This window comes from Bos mutus, chromosome 11 (genome assembly GCF_027580195.1).
Source record: "Bos mutus isolate GX-2022 chromosome 11, NWIPB_WYAK_1.1, whole genome shotgun sequence".
Classification (NCBI taxonomy): domain Eukaryota; kingdom Metazoa; phylum Chordata; class Mammalia; order Artiodactyla; family Bovidae; genus Bos; species Bos mutus.
Window position 1 is genome coordinate 5,257,596 of NC_091627.1, and position 19,665 is coordinate 5,277,260.

Here is a 19,665-nt window from a genome sequence, read left to right on the forward strand (position 1 = left end):
GTAATTCTCAAAAGCCCCCGTGCCACCCTGACCATTCTGAGAATCTGTGTACAGGTTCCAGTCTGCCGCCTGCCCCTCTCCCATGGCTGTGGGGGTGTGTTGGTGTATCACCTCCTCGTTGGCGTCTCGGTCTCTGGGTGGCCGTGAAACAGGTCGTGTTCCTGAGGCCTGCAGGGAGGCCCCCACCGTACTGTCCACCCACCGCTCATATAGTGCCTCTGTCTTCCAGGCCCGGGACCTTGCACGACTTCCACAGCCATGAAATAGCCGAGCAGCTGACTCTGCTAGACGCCGAGCTCTTTTATAAAATAGAGGTACAGCCATGCGTGGGGCTGGCGGGGTGGGGGCTGTCCCTGGCCCGGGTGAGCACTGCTGCTCGTCCCCGAGTGAGAGGAGCCGCCGCTCCCAGCAGAGCCGGAGGGCCCGGGTTCTAGCTGGTCCCCCTGCTTTTTCAGATTCCTGAGGTTTTGCTTTGGGCTAAAGAGCAGAACGAGGAGAAGAGCCCGAACCTGACCCAGTTCACGGAGCACTTCAACAACATGTCCTACTGGTGAGACGGGCCTTGGCGCGGACCCTCCTGCCGGGCCGTGGTGCCTTCGCAGAGTGCCCGTGGCTAGGGGAAAGGGCTGCCCTTTCGTCCCTCCCTGCTCCTTCTGGAGACCTGTGAGCATTCACTGTGACCCAGAGGCAGGGCAGGACAGAGCGTGTTCTGCGTGTCGAGAAGGGCCCCCTGGGGACCAGTTGAGGAGGACTCTGGCCAGGACTGATTAGTAATGTCTGCCATCCATGGCCTCAGGGGAGGGTCTTAGCTTTGCCATCCTGCACTGCTTAGGGCCCCAAGGCCCCAGGGCTGATCCGGCACACTGCCTGCCTGAAGAACAGCGAAGGAGCGGCTCTGTTAATACTTGATTCAGCCTTAACCCCTCAGAGCAGGGTGAAACCCCACAGAGCGTTTACAATGTAACGCAGCAGAGCCACTGGCTCCACAGTGGGATGTGGGGCGCCCACAGCCTCTCAGCCCAAAAGAGGATGGTCAGGGCGTGGCGGCCAGGCAGGCTCGTCCTGACCCACACACAGCCCATCGCCAGCACCAGGGAGCGTGTGGGACTTTTCAAGCACTCTGAAGATAGTGTGCTGGGGAAAGCAGGGCCTCTCCCCCTCGGCCTGCTCCCCTCCGCTCCCCCAGAAGCCTCTAGCACCTCAGCATGTGCTTGGTATAGCTGCCCCACAGAGGCCCAGGAGGTTTCCGGTCCACGCAGCCCTGAGTGCCGCCACCAGCTGCCCTTTGCTGGGCACTGGGGGCTCCAGACACACCCTGGGTCGTCCCTAGGAGGGTAGGTGGGGCCCTTCAGAGCCACGCTCCTCAAGGCAGACTCAGTGCCAGTGCCCCGATGGGTCAGACGATGGGGGCACTTCCTCTGGCCAGCACGGGGTTGAGGCCACCATGAGGTCCTCATGCGAGCCTGGCCTTAGGCTGCGGCTGAGGTTCTAAGAGGTGGCCTCCCTCGTGGCCTGCACAGTGGCGTCTTAACCCACACGCCCCCTCCTCTCCCGAGCTGATCCTGAGGCTGGTCACGGGGTGTTTGCAGCCGCCCTGGTGCTCGGGGTCAGCGCTCACCAGGAACACCCACATCCATGGGGTCAGAGGTCCCCATCCTGGAGTTCAGCACTGGCCCCTTGGTGGGCAGGGGCTCGTGGCCAGTGGGTGCAGGCACCCACCTCCGATGCCCAACTCTTAGGGCCAGTCAGGGGCCCGGAGGGAGACCAGTCACTCAGCTGTCACCCTCGGTCTACGCAGGGTCCGGTCGATAATCATGTTGCAGGAAAAGGCCCAAGACAGGGAACGGCTGCTCTTGAAGTTCATCAAGATCATGAAGGTAACTTGGGGCCCCCTCCCCAGCGGCGACCCCCGACCCGTCCCCGCCCTCCCTCACGGCTGCCTCCCCCTCCCTGCAGCACTTACGGAAGCTGAACAACTTCAACTCCTACTTGGCCATCCTCTCGGCGCTGGACTCGGCCCCCATTCGCAGGCTGGAGTGGCAGAAACAGACTTCAGAGGTGGGCGGGTGCCGCCTGGTCTCCCGCCACTGGGCCCTGTGGGCGTGGGGGGCAGTGCCCAGGCCCAGCTTCCCCAGGGGCTGCTACGGGTGGGCCGTGTGAGGCACGGGGTACCCTGTGACCAGGCCAGACCTGTTGTCGGGTGGAGCGCTTCAGGGAGAAGGACGGGGTGCTGAGCAAACACGTGACCGAGTGGCCGGGCCCAGTCTGGGATCCGGGAGGCCCCGAGGAGGTGCTGGTCACCCTGAGACCTGAGTAGGTGTGTCCTGGGAAGGGAGGGGAATTCCCATCAGAGGGGACAGAGGCTAGTGTGGCCACGTCACAGGAGTCCTGGGGCACCTTCATCCTGGCGTGGGAGCTGTTCCTAGGGAAGCAAGGCAAGGCCCACAGGGCTGGGTGTTGGCCGGGCTCCCTGGGAGTCATCTCCCGACAATATAAAGGGACAGTTATGGAACAGTGGTGTCTGGAGAAGTGGGACATTCCCCCCAGCTGCTCTAGAAACCCATAAGAGGGCCTGAGAAGGCAGGGAAGGCTTCCTGGAGGAGGAGGCACGTGACAGGTGAGGGGGCACAGCCCACCCAGCGTGCAGAGCAGCAGTGTCACTACTCTCCTGCCTTGAGTGTAGAGAGGCGGGAAGGCAGGCTTGAGGGGGAGGGAGCAGCACAGCCCGGCCTGCGGCTCTGAGCACAGCCAAGCAGCAGCCCGAGCTCCAGACCCAGCTCTCACATGGGCACTGGCCGCTTAGACACGTGGTTCTGCAGTGGCCCTGTGTCCACAGCAGGCCTGGCCTGCCTGCGGCCGGGGCAGGGGGCCTGGCTCTGGGTCGGCGCTCGGTGTTGCCGCGCTCACGGACGACGCGTCCTCCCACCAGGGCCTGGCCGAGTACTGCACGCTGATCGACAGCTCGTCATCCTTCCGCGCCTACCGGGCCGCCCTCTCGGAGGTGGAACCGCCCTGCATCCCATACCTGTGAGTACAGCCTCCCTCGGGGTCCCCTCGCTCGCTGCCCCGTGGACAAACCCGTGGGGAAAGGTTTCCAACCTGGACGCTGTGCTTGTACTTAAAACGTGCTCCTTGTTAGACGGCGGAGACGAGCGAAGGTCCAGCAACAAGGCTCAGTCTGCCCACCTCCCCGTCCCGCTGCTCCTCCCCCTGTCCCGTCCCTGAGCGTGTGCAGGCGCACATGTGGACAGGCCTGTGGCACCGTGCTCTGCTCAGCTGTCCCAGGCCTGGCCGCACCTCACAGCAGCCCGAGGTCCCTCCAGTCTCCCCAGGGACTCTGGGAGTACCTGGCTGAGGCAGCTCTGGATGGGTCCCCCTGTGGGCCAGGATGAGGGTAGGCGTTTTCACCAAAAAGAATCCATGGCACGTATGCTTGGGAAACAGCAGGAAAAATCAGAGCTAAGTGGGTTTCTTGTGCATGTCAGATCCCTTAGCATGGTAGCGGACAGCGGGGACTTCCAGGAGAGGGACAGGAGACTCCACAGTGACCTGAGGCTGAGTGTCCGGGGGCACGTCCCTCAGGCCTGCACCCTCAGAAACACGGCTTTTATAGCTCACAGCCCCCTCCTTGCCTCCGTCCCACCCCGGCTCCGTGGGCAGCTGCGGACTGCGCCTTCCCGGCTGGGGGAACCGCCCCGCCCCTCGTCAGGTGGCTTCATGCCCTCTGTGAAAGCATGTGACTGCACCCGATAACCCAAGGGATTGACCCCCACCACCACCGAGTTTGGGGTTCTGTTCTCCTGTCCCTGTTGCTTGTACGTGGTGGACTGTGGCTCTGCCAGGCCAGCACAAGGATTGCGGGGCTCCCTACATAGCAGGCAGGCCTGAGCCCGCCTTTCCGGAGCCCCAGAACCTGAGTCAGGAGTTCCCGCCAGAAGCAGCACAAGCACCCAGACACGCTCATGGGGCGCCGGCCCGTAAACCTGCTGCCTTCTGAGCCGCCCCCAGGGTGCTCACCAGCTTGTCTGTCTCCCAGGGGGCTCATCCTGCAGGACCTCACCTTCGTCCACCTGGGGAACCCAGACTATATTGACGGGAAGGTGAACTTCTCCAAACGCTGGCAGCAGTTCAACATCCTGGACAGCATGCGGTGCTTCCAGCAGGCGTGAGTGTGGCCGTCCTGGGGGGCTGGCGGGGTCTCCCTGGGGCCCGAGCAGAGGGGAGCCCCTAGCTCTGAGGGCCAGCGGGGGCACACCCGCCCCCTGCGTTCGCTTGGGCGGTGGGGGTCCCAGGGCTGGTGGCCCTCATGGCCGCCCCCTCCTCCCCCAGGCACTACGACATCCGGAGAAATGACGACATCATTAACTTCTTCAACGACTTCAGTGACCACCTGGCCGAGGAGGCCCTATGGGAACTCTCTCTGAAAATCAAACCCAGGAACATAACGAGGAGGAAGACAGATAGAGAAGAGAAGACCTAGGGGCGGCTGCCGCGGGTGAGGAGAACGCCCAAGAGAGGCCGCGCAGAGGCTGAAGGGACTTTGGACCTGTGCGGTGGCGGTGGCCCGGGCAGGCCCCTGCCGTGCCAGGCAGGCATCCGCAGCCCGTGGCCGGCTCCGTCCTGCACAGGAGCAGACCCCCAGCCATGGCGGAGCCACAGGCAGCTCTCACAGCCGAGCCGTGACCCGGCGGTGTGGGTTTGGTTGGGGTTCTTCTTTCGCACCGTCTTCCGCTCTGCCTGTGTCCCCTCCCCGAGCCCGGGAGCCGCAGAGCACGTGGTCAGCAGACTGAGAGACAGGGGCGCTGTCTGAGTCTGCTGTTGTGACACAGGGGCAGGGGCCTGCGGGCCGGGGCTGCCCGCCCGGTGACCATGGATGACGGGACCTGCAGGTGGGCGGGGAGACCGGGCAGACTCCTCTCACTTCCCACGCGCTGCTTTTTCAGCGGAGGAGGGGGGCATTGCTCACCTGGCCTGGAAAGGTACGACAGGGGGCCCCTTAGCAGCCCGGAGCTGGGGCTCCGCTCACGGTACCGGCCTGCCCTCGCCAAGCCTGAGCAGCAGCCGTGTCGGTCCTGTTTCGCCCCTTCGTCTCCCCCCGCCCTCACCCCCCAACCCGGGCACTGTGGGAGCTGGGCAGGCAGGCCGTGACCCCCCCCAAGGATCACTCCAGCTAAGCGGGGCCGGCGCTCTTGGTGAGTCCCTTCAGAGAGGGGAGGGTGGGCCAGTGGCCCCGCCTCTGTCGCTTGCCATGTGCCTTAAACTCCAGCTCCTGTGGGCTCCCCTCCCGCCTTGTCCCCAGCCTGCTGGGGCCAGACGGGCTGCTTTCCAGCCCTTTCTGCCGCGTGGGAGGCTCTTTCTGCCGGCTCTCCCATGGGAGGACAGGGTCCCAGCTGCAGAGACCCGCCCGCCAGGCATGGCGTCTTCAGGGGCAGGTGCGCTTTCCCCTAAGCCATTCTCGCTGCTGAGGCTGACAATCCGAGGCAAGGTCAGTGGGGGCTCCGCACACAGAGGTGCCCACCGGACTCCATGCCAGCCAGGCCTAGGCGTGCGGGCAGGCCACCCCCTCCTGATTAGTTTCACATCACTGAGTGCCCACTGTTCCTGGGTTTGGGACTCGGGCAGGCAAACAGCAGGCTCGATCCAGGCTTAGCCCAGTTTCAACAGAACGAAAAGAGTGGAAGCAATCTCTGTTGACTATTTAAAGAAACAGCCCTGTCACTCTGAGTCCTTCATGGGCTTCTAAACAGTTTTTACTGAGAAGTGTCTGTCCTGTACACAGAGGGGAGGAGTCTGAAATGTCAGCTACGACCCCTCAGCAGTGATCCTTGGGCGGAACGCGTCACTTTATTATTTAAGGAATGTGTGTGTAGAGTCGCTGTTTATGAACAGTACTGTGTGTGGGGTTGGGTTTTAGTTTGTTCCCGCTTTTTTGAGTCCTCTCATTTCAGCCTCCCTCCCGGCCTGGCCGGCTCTGCTGATGCTGCCGCGTGTGCGGAGCCGGGCCTCCGTGGCTCAGGACCCAGGACCATGTGGACTGTGGTTCCCACAGCCGTGACCTGGGGTGCAGGGGGGCTTTGCCACCCCTCACTTCAGAGCAGACCGGGCACGCCGTGCAGGTGGGCCAGGTGACCCCCCCCTGCGTGAGGACAGCAGGTGTGGTGTGTGTTTTAACTTATTGGGCTCAGGGTTCCCCACATCCACCTCCTGGAGACCCATCCCTGGCTCTAGGCGCTGCCAGCCTGGCTGTGTGGTTTGTCTGGCTTAGGGGCCAAGTCAGGTGTACGAGCCAGCCTGTGTGACAAAGACACCCTCGGGAGGATTCGGTCCCCTATGGGGGTCCCTTCACACCTGCGGGTGTGAGTGGGTCAAGGCAAAGGCAGGCATGTGCCAGGTCCGAATTAAACCCCGATTCTGAGCAGCGCCTCCCCCCACCACCTCCCAGTGTTATTACTTTGTAATATATCCCCAACTAGACTAACCGGCTGATCGTGGCATCTTCCCGCAGACATTTCAAACCTGTAACTTTTATATGAAAGGAAAATAAACACAGATGAAAGCCGCGGCCGCCTGTGTGTGCACCGCATGCCGCGTGTCAAAGCGACCATCTGAGCTGTCTCCTTTCTTTGATCACCCTGAGGGCAGGAGGGGTGAGGGGCCTTCTGTCCCCGTCGCTGTGATCCCTTCTCAGCATTTGCAGTTTCTCCACCTGGAAGTGGCAGCAAGGACAGCTCTACCTTACAAAGTCTGTGAATGCTCAGCAAGCTACACCTGGAACAGTATCTGTTACTCCTTAGCCTGTATTACATACCAAGCACTCTGCAGTCAGCTTTACCTCATAGAGCCTCTCGATGTGAAAATCATACAAGTAAAACACTACAACCCAGAGAAGCACTACAGAGAGGTGCGTGACAGTAAAGAAATTAAGTTGAGTTGGAAATCCACTAACAAACATCAGGTCCAGGCAGGCTTAACAGGTAATTTATACTGAACAGGTAGCTTCGATCTTAAGCAAACACCCTTGAGAACAGAAGACGGGGAAGCAGCCTGGTATGAGTGGACCACCACCTGGACATCAAACCAGACGAGGGCTGGAAAGCTGCAGGTGAAGTTGCTGATGCAGAAGCAACCCACACCACAGGATGCGCGAATCAGTACTCCCCGTTGGGCTCATCTCAGATGCAAGGACGGAGTGATCGGAAATCGGTCAATGTACTTGACCCCTTATCGGACAGTCCCACCTGGGACACCTTTCCTTCTGGGGATGTAGGACCAGGCATGCCATCTCCACGTGTACTTTGTCAACCATGGCATACCTAAAGATTCCCAGTGTGGAGATGGCAGGAGCCTGACTGGAGGCAGCCCAGTCAGGAGCCATTTCCACTGTTCCATACCGGGCTTTACATGAATCGAAAAATGAACTTGTGCTAATCATTAAGCTGCTGAGATTTTAGGGTTTATAAATTTTCACAACATGGCCTAGCGTCTCCTGAATAAATACATTAACAGATTGAAGGAACATCACATGATCACTTTAGTACTCAGAAAGACCTGTTTAAAAAAAAAAAACACCCACTCATAATTTTTACTTAAGTAGAAATCAGAAACTTCCTTAGTCTGATAAAGGTTACTTTCGAAAACCCTAAGCAAACATTATACTTAATAATGAAATATTCAAACAAGTTCCTTTAAAATAGACCAAGGTAAGGACCCCACCATCACTTTGTCTTTCATTGTTATACCGCATATCCTAGCTAATTTAAGAGATTACTTAAGAAAATCAAGGCAGTTAACTACAGTCAAAAAACTAAACATGTCCCTATCTATAGTGAACCGCATGGTCTAAGGAGCCTGGTGGGCAACAGTGCATAAGGTCGCAGTCAGACACCACTGCAGCAACTGAGCATGCACACACGCACTAGAAAACATCCTAAAAATATACAATTTATACTAACATCACACTTCTTAAAATACTAGGAATAAACCCAATAAAAGATGTGCAAGACCTTATAGGGAAAAGAGATTTGTAAGTATTTACTCACCCAAATAACACCTAAATATACAAAGTAAATGTTAATAGCCCTAAAGAGAGACTTAACAATAACAGTAGGGAACTTTAATAACCCACACTTACATCAGTGGGTAGACCATCCAAAGTCAATGAGGAAAAACACCAACCTTAAACATATTCGATCAGATGGACTTAGAGATCCATACAGAGCATTCCACCCAAAAACAGAACACACTGTTCTAAGGGCACACGGGACATTCTCCAGAATAAATAACACGTTAGGCCACAGTCTTTTTAAATGAATGAAGATGGAAATCATATCAAGCATTTTTGCCAGTTGCAAGGGTATGAAACTAAAGATTACAAGAAAATGGGAAAATCCAAAAATATTTGGAAATTAAATAGTATACTGCTGAACAACTATGAGGTCAGAGTAAAAAACAACATTGAGGAGAATGAAAATACAACATATCAAAATTTACAGGATGCAGCAAGAGCAGTTTTAAAAGGAAAATCCGCAATAATAAACACCTAAATCAAGAAACAAAAAGCTCAAACACTAAATTTCAAGGAATTAGAACGAATGAAACCTAAAGTTAGTAGAAGGAAGGAAATAAAGATCAGAGTGGAAATAACAAATTAATGTGGCACTAATGCTTGCCTGCCAATGCAGGAGATGCAAGAGACGCTGGTTTGATCCCTGGGTCAGGAAGATCCCCTGGAGAGGGCATGGCAACCCACTCCACTGTTCTTGCCAGGAAAATCCCATGGACAGACAGAGCCTGGTGGGATATGGTCCATAGGGTCACAAAGAGTTGGACACTTTAGTTGAAGCCAACCTAGCACGCACACAAAAGGACAATGGAAAAGATTAATAAAACTAAGAACTGGCTCTTTGAAAAGATAAAATGGATAAACCTTTAGCTAAACTCACCAAGAAAAAAACGGAGGACACAAAACCAAATGAAAGAGGAGCTGTTACAGCTGATACCACAGAAGTACAAAGGCTCAAAAGAGACTGCTGTGAACAATTACATGCCAACAAATTAACAAATGTGACACCTAGAAGACAAATTCCTAGACACATACAACCTATCAACGCTGAATCTAAGAAAATCTGAACTGATTACTAGTAAAGAAATTGAATCAACAATCAATAACTTTTCAATGAAAGCCTGAGGCCAGGTGGCCTCATTGATGAATTCTACCAAACATTCAAAGAAGAAATAATAATATGAATTCTCAAACTTCTCCAAAAACTAGAGGAAGAAACACATCCAAATTGTTTGTTTGTTTTTAAACAAAGCCAGCAATTACCTTGATATGAAAACCAGATGAGACTGCCACAAGAAAATTACAGGCCAATATCCCTAAGGAACATAAATGCAAAAATCCTTAAAAAAAAAAAAATTAGAAACAAAATTCAACAATGTAGGAAGAGGATCATACATCATTATCAAGTTGGATTTATTCCAGAGACACAAGGGTGGTTCAACATCTGTAAATCAATGATTCACCAGATTAACGAAATGAAGGATAAAACCCAAAAGACCATCTCAGCAGATATTGAAAAAGTATTTGACAAAATTCAACATCATTTATGATTAAATCTCTCAACAAAAGGTACACAGTATAGAGGGAACATACCTCAACATAAATGTCACATGTGACAGGCCCATAGCTAACATCACAGTGGCGAAAAGACAAAAGGTCAGGACAAGACACACGCTCACATACACGAAAGCAGATTCTCTGGAGATCCAGTGGTTAGGACTCAGCGCTTTCACTGCCAAGGTGGCGGTTCAGTCCCTAGTGAGAGAACTAAGATCCTTCAAGTCGTGCAGCACAGCCAGAGAAAAGATCAGGACAAAGATGCCCACTCTCACCATGTTTATTCAACATAAGTATTAGAAGTTCCAGCCAGAGCAATTAGGCAAGAAAAAAAGGCGTTCAAACTGAAAAGGAAGATAGAAAACTATTTGCAGATGAATGATATTATATATGGACAACCTCCAACTCAACCAAAAAACTGTTAGAACTAATAAATGAATTCAGTACTAATAAATTCAGTAAAGTTACAGAATGCAAAATCAATGTATTGTTTCTATAGACTGATAGTGAATTATCAGAAAGAAATTAAGAAAACAATCTCATGTACAATATGATTCATGACTGCATCAAAAAAAAAAAAACACACACACACACACAAAGTATCTAGGGATAAATTTAACCAAGGAGGTGAAAGACCTGTACACTGAAACCTCTAAGATATTAGTGAAAGAAATCAAAGAAGACAAATAAATGGAAAGAAAATCTGTGCCCATGGATTAGAAGAATTAATGTTAAAATATCCATACTGCCCAAACCAATGTACGGATTCAATGCAATTCCTATCAAAATTCCAATGGCATTTTTCATAGAAATAGGAGAAATAATCCTAAGGTCTGTGTGGAATCATAAAAGACCTTGAACAGCCAAAGCAACCTTGAGAAAGAAAAAAGCTGGAGGCATCATGCGCTCCAACTTCAAACTATATTACAAAGCTATGGTAATCAAAACAGTATGGAACTGACATAAAAACAGACACACAGATCACCAGAAGAGAGCCCAGAAGCAGACCAGCATATATACTGTCAATTTACGACAAAGGAGCCAAAACACACAATAAGGAAAGGACAGTCTCTTCAACCAGTGGTGCTGGGAAACCTGTTACACCATACCCAAAAACTAACTCAAAACGGGTTAAAGAATGTAAGACCTGAAACTGCAGAATTCCCAAAAGAAAACATTGGCAGTAAGCCTCTTGACATCACATGACAATGATTTTGTAAATCTGAATCCAAAAGCAAAGAAAACAAAAGCAAAAACGTACAAGTTGGGGGACTACATCAAATTACTCTTTCTACACTAGCAACCATCAACAAAACCAATTGGTAACCTGTTGAATGGGAGAAAATACCTACAAGTCATATATCTAAGAGGGGTTGATATCCACAATATATGAAAGAACTCATACAACTCAACAGCAAAAAATACTTTTAAAAAATGGACAGAAGACCTGAACATTTTTCTAATGAAGACATACAGATGGCCAACAAATACCTGAAAAGATACACCACTCACCAGCAGGGAAATACAAGTCAAAACCACAATGAGATACCACCCCACACCTATTAGAATGGCTATCATCAAAATGAAAAGAAAAAGCAAGCATCAGTGAGGAGGTGGGGAAAAGGAAATCCATCACTGGGGAAGATCCTGATGCTGGGAAAAGATTGAAGGCAGGAGGAGAAGGGGGACACAGAGGATGAGATGGTTGGAGGGCATCACCAACTCAAGGGACACGAATCTGAGCAAACTCCAGGAGACAATGAAGGACAGGGAAGCTTGGAGTGCTGCAGTCCACGGGATCACAGAGCCAGACACGACTTAGCAACGGAACCACCATAACAAAGCCACTGTTGGTGGGAATGTAAACTGGTGCGACTACTGTGGAAGACACACAGCATGGAGACTCCTGAAAAAAGTAAAGACAGAACTGCTGTATGAGCCAGCAATTCTACTTCTCGGTATTTATCCAAAGCAAACAAAAACAAACTCCAAAAGCTGTATGTGGGTGCAGGAGTTATGAGAATGGATAAACCTTTATCTGTTAAAGAAAAAACACCTGTAAGCACCCTCAATGTTCACTGCAGCATTATTTACCACAGTCAAGACAGGGAAGCAACCTAAGTGTCTGCCAATGGATGAATGGATAAAGAAGATGTGGTGTATATACACACGGGGGAATATTATTCGGCCATAAAAAATGAGATTTTAGAATCCCCTGGTGGTCCAGTGGTTGAGAATCTGTCTGCCAATGCAGGGGACACAGGTTTGATCCTTGGTCTAGGAAGACTCCAGATGCCACAGGCAGCTGAGCCTGTGAGCCACAGCTATGGAAGCCCACACGCCCGTGCTCTGCAACAGGAAAGCCACCGTGCTGAAAAGCACCACACGGCAACAAAGAGTAGCCCCCACTTGCTACAACTAGAGAGGCCTGTGTGCAGCAGTGAACACCCACTGCAGCCGAAAAGAAAGAAATGTTTAACAATTTAGCCATCTGCAACAACATAGATGATCTTGAGGGCATTATGCTAAGTGAAATAAGCCAAAGAAAGACAGTTATCATAGGACCTCACTTATAGGTGAGGATTTGGAAAAAAACTACAAAACCAACCTAGTTCACAGGTAGAACAGACTGGTGGTGGCTGGAGGCAGGGGTGAGGGAAGTGGGCGAAGAGGGTCAGAAGGTAGTAGATCCGCAGTTACATCGTAAGTCATGGGGGTGTCCTGCACAGCCTGGTGACTGGTTAGCAATACCATATTGCATATTTGAAAGTTGCCAATAGGGTAGATCTTAAAAGTTGTCATCACAAGAAAAAACAAGTTTACCTGTGTGGTGATACCTGTTAACTGGATCATTTTACAATATATACAAATATCAAGCATCACACTGTACACCTGGAACTAATGCTATATGTCAACTAGGCTTCAGTAAAATTATGTATTTTATAAAATGAAAAAATAAGATTTAAAAACAAAAATAATGAAGACCTTAATAGTTGGGGCCTCCCTCGTGGCTCACTGGTAAGGAATCCACCTGCCAATGCAGGAGACATGGGTTCGGTCCCTGGTCCTGGATGATTCCACAGCAAGAGAAGCCACCGCAGTGAGAAGCCCGTGGACTAAAACTAGAGAGTAGCCCCGCCCGCTGCAACTAGAGAAAAAAGCCCATGCGGCAGTGAAACCCAGGACAGCCAAAAGTAAGGAGACAAATTATTTTTAAAAACAATAAAGAGTTTAATAGTTGCCAGAATTTTATGTGGTTCTTGACAAGCTTATTCTAAAAATATTTAAGAAGGAATTTCCACTTCTGGGAATGGCATGCTAGGTAATTCAGACCAGCTCCCCTGCTAAGAAAGCTGAACCAAGTATTTTTAAATCCAGGCCTGAATCCATCTGAGAGCTAGCAAGAGAAGGAAGAATTACTGGGCAGAAATCCATGATGCCGACACTCGGGTCACATTCCTGCCAATTCCAGAAGAGGTGTCTAAGAGGCTCAGCAGCACTTCTGACAAGAGGAAGATGTAAAACAACAGAAGACAGTCCAGAACTGACTATACTTTGAGAGCCCTCAAGGGAGCCTTCCAGGCATAAAAGCATGACCACGACGATGAGTACCCAGCCCTCGCGGGGCCAAGCCGGCTTCAGACCATCTCGGTCCCTGGAAGTGGAATGCCAGCACCTGCACACCTGCCGGGGTAAATGCAGAGCCTCACTGGAGGCAGCAGGCGCCATCCTCGGCCTCCAGGTATTTCCCGTGTCATATACAGCAGTGAATGAGCAGGCTCTGGAGTCGGTGATGCACAGGGAGGCCTGGCGTGGTGCAGTCCGTGGGGTCACAAAGAGTCGGACACGACTGAGCGACTACACTGAACTGATAGAACAATAACCAGGAACACAGGGCAAGAGACACGGACAGATCCAGGCCAGAAGCAACGGACAGAGTCAGACCTGCAGAGGCAGGGATTCCACAGTTAGCAGGCACAGACGCGAAAGCACGATGCTTGCTCTGATCTTGGTGTAGGCCAGAATCGAGAGTGGAGGCAACTAGTTGGAAAACAAACAGAGGACACATGGAAATTCTAAAACCAAAAAACTCCACATCAGCTGATGCAAGGAACTCAGTGAACACGTTGGACAGCATTAGTGAGCCGGAGGTAGTTCAGGGGCTACGGGCCGGATGAAGCGTGAAGAGACACAAGGACAAAAGCCAAGATGGGAAGAGACGTGGGGGTGAGAGGTCGTCTGTGTAACTGCAGTACCAGCAGCAAAAGGAAAAGCCGCAGAGTGGAAGCGATGTTCACAGCAGTGTGGTTCACAGCAGCCCCAAAGTGCAAGGGATGCACACGGCCATCGGCTGGTGAAAGGACAAGCCAGTGTGCTTCTGTACAATGGGACGCCATTCAGCGATTCAAAAAAAAAAAAAGGAATGAACTGACCCGCAACACACATGAGCCTCAAAAACACTTCCTGCTTCTGTTTAAACGAAATGTGCACAAACAGCAAACCTGAGACAGGGCGGCGCAGCGCCTGGGAGTGGGCGTGGGCCGCAGCAGACGACGGGCCTGTCGGCGTGATGGGACTGTCTGAAAACTGCTGAGCGGCAGCGCTTACACAGCTCTGCAAACGTCCTGCACGCGCCGTTACACTCCAAAGGACATGCAGATCATACCTCAATAATGCTGTTTTTTAAAAAGTTTTCCAAAATTGATTGTGCCGGTGGTCAATGTCTTGTTCCTCACGCTTGCGGCGCGGCCGTGAGCGCTTCTCATGTGCAGAGAAGCACAGGGTTTTGTCACTGCAGGGAGACTGTGGTGGTGGTGGCCCCTGGAGTGGAGACCACTTCCTTCTTCTGTAACCTCATGGAAACCAGAGGCACGTGGCTGCAGACGTCCAGCACCTTCTTCCCCGGCCATACCCTCCCGAACCTGGCCGTCTCTCGGCAAGCCTGCGGTCCCGACCTGGTTACCTCGCTGTGGTCCCCAGGCCAGGTGCCACTCTCTGTGCCCACCCTCAGCCTCAGCACTGAACCAGCTCTGGCCGGCATGAGCCGGTGTTTCTCCGCCCCGCAGAGGGCTGCGACCACAGCTTCTCCAACGACGAGCTCTGAATACTGGCTCTGGGTTCGTGGCCCTCCTAAGCGCCTACCTGAGGGCCTACCCGCTTTCCTGGGGTATTCATCTTCACCCCAGGGGAACTTTAGCATTCCCTTTACAGTTAGTAATTCTTTCCATTAAAATCTTTCTCTGTTCAAATTACTCCATAGTTTGTGCCTTCTGATTGGTCTTGACTGGAAAACATCAAGCCCTAAATTCAAGAAACCTTATGAATGCCAAGTGGGATAATTAAAAAGAAATACAGTGGTCCCTTAGTACCTACAGGGGACTGGATTCAAGACCCGCTGTGGATACCAAACTCCAGTCCCAGAGTCAGCCCTCTGCCCCCAGGGGTCAGCACCCCAAATCTGACGCACAGTACGTGACCCGAGGCTGACTAGACCCACAGACAGGGAGGGCGAGAGTACACATCCAGGCACGGCATGGTCCTAACCTTCTGAAAGACAAAAACGAAAACAATATCTTTAGGTAGACAAGGGAGGGAAAAAAAAAAACACATTACCATCAAAGGTACCGTGAATGAGACTCCCCAACAGAAGTGCCTGGGGATGAAAGTCAATGGTGTATCTTCAGTACTGAAAAGAAATCACCAGTCACACTTCCGTATTCACTCTAAATCCCTTTCAAGGATGAAGGCAAAAAATCAAGATACTGTCAGAAGAACAAAACCAGTTCATCGCCAGCAGACCTACATCAAGACAAGATGGAACAGTGTTTTCAGGCCGAACAGAAATCATCCCAAATGGAAAATCAGACATGCAGGAGAGAGGGATAGAGCCACAAAAAAAAAGTCAACATGTAGTAAACCTAAATGAGCAGGAACTATATCAAACAATAAGCATGTCTCATGGGGTTTCAGATATGGAAAATAAAATCCATATCAACAGCGTGTGACGCAGGAAGAAGACACAAGCAGAGGATTCTCGAGTTGACTCTTAAATTGTTTAGAAAGGGGAAAAAGTACCACGCTCTCGGAAGAACGCAAGTGTGTTCTCCCTAGGGAACCACTATAGAGGGAAAGAACGCATTACTACCAAGCCAGCAGAGAGGATGAAAAGGAGTTAAGGAAAAAAAAAAATTTGATTTAAAAGAAGGCAAGGGGGCACTCCTGGTGGCTCAGTGGTGAAGAATCTGCCTGCAATGCAGGAGACACGGGTTCAATCCCTGCTCCAGGAAGATCCCATGTGCCAGAGCCATAAAGCCTGTGTTCCACAACTACTGAGCCTGTGCAGTAAAGCCCAGGAGCCACAGCAACTGAGCCCGCTCTCCCTGGGGCACATGCTCCCCAGCAAGAGCAGACACCACAGTGAGAAGGACACACACGCGACGAGAGAGGAGCCCCAGCTCACTGCAGCTGGAGAAGAGCCTGCGCGGCGATCAAGACCAGCACGGCCAAAAAGGATGTTTAAAATAAAGTGTAAAAATAAATAGTTATAAATAATGTTTAAAAATAACTCCAGAAAGAATGAAGAGATGGAGCCAAAGCAAAACAACACCCAATTGTGGATGTGACTGGTGATGGAAGTAAAGCCTGATGCTATCTATAAAGAACAATATTGCATAGGAACCTGGAAAGTTAGGTCCATGAATCAAGGTAAATTGGAAGTGGTCAAATAGGAGATGGCAAGAGTGAACATCGACATTTTAGGAATCAATGAACTAAAATAGACAGGAATGGGTGAATTTAAGTCAGATGACCATTATATTTACTACTGTGGGCAAGAATCCCTTAGAATAAATGGAGTAGCCACCATAGTCAACAAGAGAGTCTGAAATGCAGTACTTGGAAGCATTCTCAAAAATGACAGAATGATCTCTGTTCATTTCCAAGGCAAACCATTCAATATCACAGTAATCCAAGTCTGTGCCCCAACCAGAAATGCTGAAGAAGCTGAAGTTGAATGGTTCTAGGAAGACTTACAAGACTTTCTAGAGCTAACCCCCAAAAAAAGATGTCCTTTTTATCATAGGGAACTGGAATGCAAAAGTAGGAAGTCAAGAGATACCTGGAGAAATGGGTAAATTTGGCCTTGGAGCATAGAATGAAGCAGGGCAAAGGCTAATAGAGTTTTGCCAAGAGAACACACTGATCATAGCAAACACCCTTCAACAACACAAGACTCTACACATGGACATAACCACATGGTCAACACTGATATCAGATTGATTATATTCTTCGCAGCCAAAGATGGAGAAGCTCTATACAGTCAGCAAAAACAAGACCAGGAGCTGACTGTGGCTCAGATCATGAACTCCTTATTGCCAAATTCAGACTGAAATTGAAGAAAGTAGGGAAAACCACTAGACCATTCAGGTATGACCTAAATCAAATCCCTTATGACTATACAGTGGAAGTGACAAATAGATTCAAAGGAGTGCCTAAAGAACTATGGATGGAGGTTCATGACATTGTACAGGAGGCAGTGATCAAGACCATCCCCAAGAAAAAGAAATGCAAAAAGGCAAAATGGTTGTCTGAGGAGGCCTTACAAATAGCTATGAAAAGAAGAGAAGCAAAAGGCAAAGGAGAAAAGGAAAGATATACCCATCTGAATGCAGAGTTCCAAAGAATAGCAAGGAGAGATAAAGCCTTCCTTAGTGATCAATGCAAAGAAACAGAGGAAAACAATAGAATGGGAAAGACTAGAAATCTCTTTAAGAAAATTAGAGACACCAAGGAAACTTTTCAGATGGCAACTTAAAGATGGGCACAATAAAGGACAGAAAATGGTATGGACCTATCAGAAGCAGAAGATATTAAGAAGAGGTGGCAAGAATACACAGAAGAACTATACAAAAAAGATCTTCACGACCCAGATAATCACGATGGTATGATCACTCACCTAGAGCCAGACATCCTGGAATGTGAAGTCAAGTGGGCCTTAAGAAGCATCACTACGAACAAAGCTAGTGGAGGTGATGGAATTCCAGATGAGCTATTTCAAATCCTGAAAGATGATGCTGTGAAAGTGCTGCACTCAATATGCCAGCAAATCTGGAAAACTCAGCAGTGGCCACAGGACTGGAAAAGGTCAGTTTTCATTCCAATCCCAACAAAAGGCAATGCCAAAGAATGCTCAAACTACCACACAATTGCACTCATCTCACACGCTAGCAAAGTAATGCTCAAAATTCTCCAAGCCAGGCTTAAGCAATACGTGAACTGTGAACTTCCAGATGTTCAAGCTGGATTTAGAAAAGGCAGAGGAACCAGAGATCAAACTGCCAACATCCGCTGGATCATCGAAAAAGCAAGAGAGTCCAGAAAAACTTCTGTTTTTTTGACTATGCCAAAAAGCCCTTGACTGTGTGGAATACAACAAACTGTGGAAAATTCTGAAAGAGATGGGAATACCTGACCACATGAACTGCCTCCTGAGAAATCTGTATGCAGGTCAAGAAGCAACAATTAGAACTGGACATGGAACAGACCAGTTCCAAATTGGGAAAGGAGTACGTCAAGGCTGTATATTGTCACCCTGCTTATTTAACTTATATGCAGAGTACATCATGAGAAATGCTGGACTGGATGAAGCACAAGCTGGAATCAAGATTTCTGGGAGAAATATCAATAACCTCAGATATGCAGATGACACCACCCTTATGGCAGAAAGCAAAGAAGAACTAAAGAGCCTCTTGATGAAAGTGAAAGAGGAGAGTGAAAAAGTTGGCTTAAAACTCAACATTCAGAAAACCAAGATCCTGGCATCAGGTCCCATCACTTCATGGTAAATCGATGGGGAAACAGTGGAAACAGTGACAGACTATTTTGGGGCTCCAAAATCACTACAGATGGTGACTGCAGCCATGAAATTAAAAGACGCTTGATCCTTGGAAAAAAAGTTACGACCAACTTAGACAGCATATTAAAATGCAGAGACATTACTTTTCCAACAAAGGTCTGTCTAGTCAAAGCTATGGTTTTTCCAGTAGTCATGTATGGATGTGAGAGCTGTGTTGCAGAATTCTTGAGAATTGATGCTTTTGAACTGTGGTGTTGGAGAAGACTCTTTAGAGTCCCTTGGACTGCAAGGAGAGCCAACCAGTCCATCCTAAAGGAAATCAGTCCTGAATATTCATTGGAAGGACTGATGCTAAAGCTGAAACTCCAATACTTAGGCCACTTGATGCAAAGAACTGACTCACTGGAAAAGACCCTGATGCTGGGAAAGACTGAAGGCAGGTGGAGAAGGGGACGACAGAGGATGAGATGGTTGGATGGCATCACCAACTCAATGGACATGAGTTTGAGCAAGCTCTGGGAGTTGGTGATGGACAGAGGAGCGTGGTGTGCTGCAGTCTGTGGGGTTGCAAAGAGTCAGACACAACTGAGAGAAACTGAACTGAACTGAAAAATAAATAAATAAAAGGCAAGGAAGGAAGGAGACAGAAGAATAGCACTGGTGGGACCAGTAGAAAGCAAACAGTGAGATGGTGGATTCAAACCCTTATTTTTTTTTAACTACAATAAATAAATGTACTACATTCTCTAGTTGGGAGGCAGACTGTCAGACAAAAATCTGTGTGCTGTTAACAAGATGTATCTACCTAAAATATAAAGGTTCAGACAGAAAGCAGAGTATGTCTTTTTCCATACTTTTATTTTCAAATACAGCTGCCCAAAAATTAGTGTAGCTATATTAATATTAAAAAAAAAAAAAGGCAAAAGACACTACTGGAGTTAAAGTGATCCCTGGAAAGCTGTAAGGTACACGCAACAGAAAGATTTAACTATTTCTAAATATATATGCCTCTTTGCACTGCATCTAACTACATAGCCTCAAAATGTCTAAGGCGAGAGCCACCGTGGAGAAATGAACAAATCTATGACGCTGGAGAGGAGCTTTACATGCCCCTCTCAAGAACACTAAGAAGTGATGATGTTACACAACACTTCCAAAAGGAAAGCCCCCAACTCGTGTAACAGCCCTGCTA

At 49.7% G+C, this 19,665-nt stretch overlaps 1 protein-coding gene across 14 annotated transcripts in view; it reads left to right on the forward strand.

The window, feature by feature from the left end:
* Positions 1-6,601, forward strand: part of RAPGEF1 (Rap guanine nucleotide exchange factor 1) — a 137,237-nt gene extending 130,636 nt beyond the window's left edge. For all 14 annotated transcript variants that reach the window (XM_070378799.1, XM_070378795.1, XM_070378797.1 and 11 more), the window contains 7 exons: positions 230-314; positions 456-550; positions 1,799-1,877; positions 1,957-2,058; positions 2,930-3,027; positions 4,037-4,165; positions 4,330-6,601. In XM_070378799.1, coding sequence (XP_070234900.1) covers positions 230-314; positions 456-550; positions 1,799-1,877; positions 1,957-2,058; positions 2,930-3,027; positions 4,037-4,165; positions 4,330-4,480 — 739 coding nt within the window. In that variant the 3' untranslated portion in view covers positions 4,481-6,601. The remainder of the gene's footprint in view (positions 1-229; positions 315-455; positions 551-1,798; positions 1,878-1,956; positions 2,059-2,929; positions 3,028-4,036; positions 4,166-4,329) is intronic.
* Positions 6,602-19,665: the final 13,064 nt, after the last annotated feature.